Consider the following 7,500-nt stretch of genomic DNA (forward strand, 5'->3'; position numbering starts at 1 on the left):
GCACATGTGTGTGATTCTCCAAACGGTCCAGAGTCATCACTACAAGACACACAGACTCATGGTAAACAAAGAGACCAGCGCAGGCACTCAAATCTATAGGTTGAATGTACAGTCGCTAGTTCTGTACCTATATTGGGGGCCACCAAAGCCACAGGGTTCAGATAGGTCTGCTTCATGTTCATGGCGAGCGTGCGTGCGTACTGGTCCAGCAACTCAGCCAATATGGAGGCTCCCTGGGCCTGCAAGCCCTGCCCTCTCCATAACCCCGCACTGCTTGGACCAATCAAAGCACTGCAGCCTCGCAGCATATTCTAAAAGAGCAGGAGAGAAGGAAGAAAGGGAGAGAAATAGATGGAGAGAGTTGGAGAAGGAGAGAGAGAACACCATTCCATGCAGCAGGATGCAGACATAGGGACGTACAGTACACTATGCTCCATTAGCGCTGATTCAGACGCTGTGAGCTCAGCTAATAGGCCATTTCATTTCCACACCATCTCCGCCACTGCACCCATGGGGGGGCTGCTAATAATGCACCCTGGGTAGCCATCACTAACAAGCCGCACGTGCACTTTGGGCTTCCTGCTTCCAGCCCATCGGGATTACGGGCCCAAATCAAGCTGCCCATTATGCACGTTTCAGTTGCTGAGTCAAGCGCTTTTATTTCGTTGGGTGTTCATCCCCTATGTGTGGTGCTGAGATCAACTGCCGCACATTTAAGCAAGGACAGCACTGTTCACCCTGCACATGCATACATGTACCATAATTCACCCCTATTGTTCCTGCTAATGAGACAATCTCAACATTTAACCAATAATGAATTAAAAATCAGTACATAAAACATTTTAACGTTTCAAAAAGCAATAGAATATAAATGGAGATGAGAGTGTGTGTTTGCGTCTGAGGGTGCAGGAGTGCAAAGAGATTGTTTGATAGCCAAGGAACGTTCAGATGGATGGCGCCGTTTCCACGGCAACCTACAGCATACCTCATTGAAGTGTGCATCCTGAGTGGCGGTGAGCCCAAAGCCTGTCTGGAGCGTCTCAAAGGTCAGGAGCCGGGACAAGAGGCGCTCGCCAATCTGCAGGTCGTTGCCATAGAAACGAGTGGTGGCCTCAGTGACATCGCGCAGCTGATGTGCCAGTTTCTTCTCAACGATGGTGTTGAGCTCAGTCTCGTTCCGCTCCACAGCCTCCAGCTGCGCAAGCACACACACACACACACACACACACACACACACACACACACACACACACACACACACACACACAAAACAAGACCACACAAATGCAAAATAATTCTCAGCATGTTCTCTGAAAAGGTCATGAGGCTATTCAGGCAGGATGGCAGTAACATTTCAGGTGGTATTTGAGTGTAATTCGATAGGTGAAAAGTGCAGCATCATCTCACTGCAGTGTTGAGCTCCACAAATGGAGGAGAGGTACAGTTGTACAGATCTGGTTCGAGCCAGCCTCTCTCCACATCACAGTGACGAATAGCAGCTCCTGAGAAACAGAGAGAAGCTTTAACACACTGTTGTAACTTTCTCGCCTACACACACACACACACACACTCACACACACACACTCACACACACACACACACACACACACACACATACACACACACACACACACACACACACACACACACACACACAGACACAGACACAGACACACACACACACACACACACACACACACACACACACACACACACACACACAGTGCTCCTTGAGCCACTACTTGGGACACTACTGCAGTGTCCTGCAGGATTTCTTTCGAGGATCACTGGCAGAGTTTTACTGCAGTACTGTCCCAAGCTGACTTACACTCTCTCTCTCACACACACACACAGACACACAGACTCACACACACTTACCAACTGAGCCTCTGGGACAGGGCACTACCGCGGGCAGACCAAATTTAGTCCTGGGCCACCAAATCCCCAGAGTAATGGTCTTAGGACAACCGTCGTATATCACTGAAAGAGACAGACAGAGAGAGCGGCAGGCAGAGAGAGAGGGAGAGAGAGAGAGAGAGAGAGGGTAGACAAGTGAGAGGAGGTGAGGAGGAAAATGAGGAACATCCTTTTAAATGTTTTAAATGATAGTATTATTTATTCTGCCTTTTAAATGTTATGATAGTATTATATATTCTGCCTTTTAACCCTTGTGTTATCCTCAAATCTTACCAACACTCTTTATCCTTGGGGTCAATTTGACCCCAGCTAGATAAACCCTCAGAAAATGATTATAATTCATATTGTTACCCAGTTTTTTGTGACAGGTACTTAACAAGAGTGTAATAACCACCATCAAAAGCCCTACAAAACAATCCCACCCCCCCACACCCCTTTATGAACCTTGGAACCCTGGCTGGCAATATTGCCCATCCAGTGTCAGCAGCCCAAAGGCTTGCTGTTGCTTCCCCTTTTGACTTATACAGTCCTGCCAAAATGACTTATATGTAATATGTACTTGTGTATGTAATAATGATAATAACAATATATTCTCATACTATTCAAATAATAATATCCATAATGTGTCAAATATTCATGTATCCTATGTTTCATACAGCTGGGGTCAAACTGACCCCAAGGAACATCAATGTACAAAATATTTGTACAGGACATTGAAAACAAATTATTGTACAAATTTCATGCTAACTCTGTTGTACCCTTCAACTGAGGAAAAGTCATGAAACATGAAGCAAAAAAAAAAAAGTGAACCATATATTTTATGATGTCAAATTGACCCCAAGGATAACATGAGGGTTAAACAGTGTTTCCCATACATTGACTTATTTGTGGCGGCCCACCACAATATCAACATTGACCACCACATAATGATTTTCCAGGTTGTACTAAATTGTGCTTAAATCTGGTTAGCATCATAACCACGCTGCGCTAATTTGCTAAAAATTGTTGCATTCAAGTTAATTCTGCAAACCTACCACCACAAATATAATTCAATTCTGTGGGAAACACTGGGCTAAATGTTATGATAGTATTATATATTCTGCCTTTTAAATGTTATGATAGTGTTATATATTCTGCCTTTTAAATATTATGATAGTGTTATATATTCTGCCTTGTCAAGCTGCATAATTAAATTGAAATGGCCATGATTGCCGCTGAGAAAAGCCTAAAAAGCCTGAAAAGCCTGAAAAGCCTCTCCCTCCTCTGCAAACTTTATGAGCTGGGAGTCAGCCATCAGTCTGGGAGAGAGGAGAGAGGATGAGAGGAGAGAACGAGAGGAGAGGATGATAGGAGAGGATGAAAGGAAGGAGAGGAGAGATGGAAAGAAAGGAGAGAACCAAAAGATAATGAGAGGATGAGGGAGAAAATGAGAGGAGAGAAAGAGAGGAGAGGATGAGAGGAGAGGGGAGAGGATGAGAGGAGAGGATGAGAGGAGAGAAAGAGAGGAGAGAACGAGAGGAGAGAATGAGAAGATGAGAGGATGAGGGGAGAGAACGAGAGGAGAGAATGAGAGGAGAGAACGAGAGGAGAGGCAGACAACTGGATGAGAGGAGGATGGGAGATCTTCCGGATGGCCTGAATAGACGGCGAAAGACTCTAATAATAAAAAATGAGGAGTGTGTGTGTGTGTGTGTGTGTGTGTGTGTGTGTGTGTGTGTGTGTGTGTGTGTGTGTGTGGCAGGGGAGTTGAGAGACACAGACGGAGAGGAGAGGTGGTGGGTAGAGAGTTTTCCTCCACACTCCAGTGGGAGAACATTCAGCTGCTTACCCAGGATTTTTATAGACTCCATCTGCTTAAACCAACACTCAGTCTGTGCCTTATACTTACAGTCTGTATGTGTGTGTGTGTGTGTGTGTGTGTGTGTGTGTGTGTGTGTCTGTCTGTGTGTGTCTGTGTGCGTGTGTGTGCTCGCGTATGTGTGTGAGTGAGTGGAGCAAGTGTGTGAGTGTACATATTTGTATACATGTGTGTGTGTGTGTGTGTGTGTGTGTGTGTGTGTGTGCATGTAGGCAGCTTGCAGTCATGTGATATGGTGTGTCCAATTTGAAGTAGAAAGAGAGAGAAGGGGAAGAGAGGGAAAGAGAGAAGAGAGGGAAAGAGAGAAGAGAGGGAAAGAGAGAGAAGAGAGGGAAAGAGAGAGAAGAGAGGGAAAGGAGAGAAGAAAAGAGAGGGGGGAGGGAAAGAGAGAGGGGGAGGAAAAGAGAGAAGAGAGGGAAAGAGAGAGAAGAGAGGGAAAGAGAGAGGGGGAGGGAAAGAGAGAAGAGAGGGAAAGAGAGAAGAGAGGGAAAAGAGAGAGGGGAGGGAAAGAGAGAGAAGAGAGGGAAAGAGAGAGAAGAGAGGAAAAGAGAGAGGGGGAGGGAAAGAGAGAGAAGAGAGGGAAAGAGAGAGGGGGAGGGAAAGAGAGAGAAGAGAGGAAAAGAGAGGGGGAGGAAAAGAGAGAAGAGAGGTCTGCGTGTGAGGTCAAAGTGACTCACCTTCACAGCCCGTCTGGGTGACCTCGGCGAAGGGGTTGTCACACAGGTTGCACTGGCGGCCGATCACTCCTGAGCGACACTGGCACTGACCGCTCTCCAGGTCACATGAGCGCGAGAAGGAGCCCACTGGGTAGCAGTCGCATGGCAAGCAGGTGTCACTGCTCCGCCGACGGAAATGGAACTCCTGACACACACACACACACACACACACACACACACACACACACACACACACACACACACACACACATATAGATACACAAGTCATATACAAACACATATGGAGATGCATCCATGGACAAAGACAGGGATTAACAAAATGATACAGCCATGACCCATGATCAGAATCAGACCTGCACAGATGGAAAGGTAATCTAGATAAATCAAAAAGACCTACACCAACATGGACACCACATCGTCCATCTCCGTACAGACATACACCAACATGGACACCAACATGGACACCACATCGTCCATCTCCGTACAGACATACACCAACACATCGTTCATATCATGTACCAAATATATAGATGACAAATTCATATGCAGGCAAAAATATAATGGTACTGTGTAAGAAGTCCAAATTCCATTGGCAAAACTCTGTCTGGCTGTTAGTGTTTGTGTAAGATGCACTGTAGATGTAGCGCTCACACATCAGATTAACCCATCTGGCCCTGGTGTTTAGGACCCGCACCCAAAGGCTGTGTGAGGAAGCAGCCCTGCCGCTGCACTGGCCAGAGCCCAAGAGTGGGGCTGTAGAGTGGGCCTGGTCAGTGACATGGGCAGCCCTGGGTGGGTGAGCAGGGAGGCCAGTTTGGCATGGAGGGGAGAATGGCAGGGTTGGTTTGGGGTTAGCCGGATTAGGGATTAAAGATTATAGGGGGTTAAGAGGTTGTGTTGGGAAGGGTTTCATTAAGGCTGTGGGCTTGTGTGTCTATCTGTGGGCATACTGTACATGTAGTCATACGTGAACGGGTGTCATATGTACTGTTTGTGTGTGTGTGTGTGTGTGTGTGTGTGTGTGTGGGTATGCCTGGAACAGGATGATGTCCCAGCAGGAGTAGGTTTGTGGCTGTGGACCAGAGATTACAGATTAGGGTCAATCTGAGAGATTAGAGGTCGAGCTCTGGGGTTAGGGCCATGAGTCGATTACAGTGTGGGTCTTTAGGTATGGGGGTGCATTGTTGCGGTGGTGTTTAAGTGTGTTTGTTTATGTGTGTGTCCCTGTGTGTTCCTCTGTGCGATCTAGAATAGCGGGATTAGGAGTAAAGTTGATTATGTGTAATAGTGATATGTAAAATCTCTCTCTCTCTCTCTGTGTGTGTGTGTGTGTGTGTGTGTGTGTGTGACAGTGTGTGTGTGTGTGTGTGTGTGTGTGTGTGTGTGTGTGTGTGTGTGTGTGTGTGTGTGTGTGTGCACAGATACACACAGCTGCATCTTTCCTCATCCTGCAGCTGAAACTGTCATCCTCTTTTCTCATACGCAATGAGTACCAACTACTCTCTCTCTCTCTCTCTCTCTCTCTCTCTCCCTCTCTCTCACAACATGCTATTCACCCTAGAGATTAGCTCAACAACTCTTGTGTCAAACGTTTCAACACCCTACTCTAAATCCATACAGATAATCTCATCATGAATGGTGGTGTTGTGATAATTGTATTTAAAGGTGTAGACTAGGAGATAATCTGATGAGATTATTATGTATTACAATCACAATGTACAGTACATGTTCCATACCCATCCATATTCCATGTTCCATTAACATTACATTATCATACAGCATCAGGGTAGACTAGACTATAGAGGTAGACTACAATGAGACCACCCATGAAATCACACAGCTATGTTTTGGCTATTACTGTTAGGAAGATAGGAGATGCCATAGAAGTGCGTGTGAAGGCAGGCTCTAGAGTAGGGGCATGTGAAGACAGGCTCTAGAGTAGGGACGTGTGAAGACGCTCTAGAGTAGGTAGGAGATGCCATAGAAGTGCGTGTGAAGACAGACTCTAGAGTAGGTAGGAGATGCCATAGAAGTGCGTGTGAAGACGCTCTAGAGTAGGTAAGAGATGCCATAGAAGTGCGTGTGAAGACGTTCTAGAGTAGGTAGGAGATGCCATAGAAGTGCGTGTGAAGACGCTCTAGAGTAGGGGCGTGTGAAGGCAGGCTCTAGAGTAGGTAGGAGATGCCATAGAAGTGCGTGAGAAGACGCTCTAGAGTAAGAGATGCCATAGAAGTGCGTGTGAAGACGCTCTAGAGTAGGGGCGTGTGAAGGCAGGCTCTAGAGTAGGTAGGAGATGCCATAGAAGTGCGTGTGAAGACGCTCTAGAGTAGGGGCGTGAGAAGACGCTCTAGAGTAGGTAGGAGTGCAGAGCTGAAGTGGAGGGCTGATCCCAGTGTGTGTGCTCTGGGGAGGGTGATTAGGCTCATGCCTGGCTCCGCTCCCCCTGGCTGTCTATCTGATGTGCCACTGTGCTCACTCAGGTGCCATAATCCCTGGAAGACTCGCGAGGCAGCGGCTCCACACAACTCACACTGAGGCAATTTGGGATCGATTTTTAAGAAAGCCTGGGCACTCACACACACCGAGAGAATGGAGAAGGAACCAATGAATATGACAAGAACATTTTAAAGGGTCTGACAGCTGCTGTAACATCTGAAGGTAGAACAGATTTTGAAATATGTCAACCCAACTGTCAAATTAATGAAAAGGTCTTTATACCTGAGATGTAATAATTAATGACTTGTTAATGTCTGTGTATAAATGCCGTAATGCACTACCAAGGATGCTGTTTTGAATGCGTCGGTGCCAGTGTGTTTGAGATGCTGTTTTGAATGTGTCAGTACCAGTGTGTTTGAGATGCTGTTTTGAATGCGTCGGTGGTGCCAGTGTGTTTGAGATGCTGTTTTGAATGTGTCGGTGGTGCCAGTGTGTTTGAGATGCTGTTTTGAATGTGTCGGTGGTGCCAGTGTGTTTGAGATGCTGTTTTGAATGTGTCGGTGGTGCCAGTGTGTTTGAGATGCTGTTTTGAATGTGTCGGTGGGGCCAGTG

The 7,500-nt window shown here is 46.6% G+C and overlaps 1 protein-coding gene across 1 annotated transcript in view; it reads right to left on the reverse strand.

Moving 5' to 3' along the window:
- The window catches only part of celsr3 (cadherin, EGF LAG seven-pass G-type receptor 3), a 50,643-nt gene that overhangs the window by 11,724 nt on the left and 31,419 nt on the right, over positions 1–7,500 (reverse strand). The window contains 6 exon segments of the mRNA XM_048241216.1: positions 1–39; positions 128–311; positions 986–1,195; positions 1,408–1,502; positions 1,879–1,980; positions 4,453–4,636. The exon segment at positions 1–39 is cut by the window's left edge and continues 111 nt beyond it. Of these exon segments, the coding sequence (XP_048097173.1) occupies positions 1–39; positions 128–311; positions 986–1,195; positions 1,408–1,502; positions 1,879–1,980; positions 4,453–4,636 (814 nt within the window).

The sequence above is a fragment of the Alosa alosa genome, chromosome 4, assembly GCF_017589495.1.
Source record: "Alosa alosa isolate M-15738 ecotype Scorff River chromosome 4, AALO_Geno_1.1, whole genome shotgun sequence".
Taxonomy (NCBI): Eukaryota; Metazoa; Chordata; class Actinopteri; order Clupeiformes; family Clupeidae; genus Alosa; species Alosa alosa.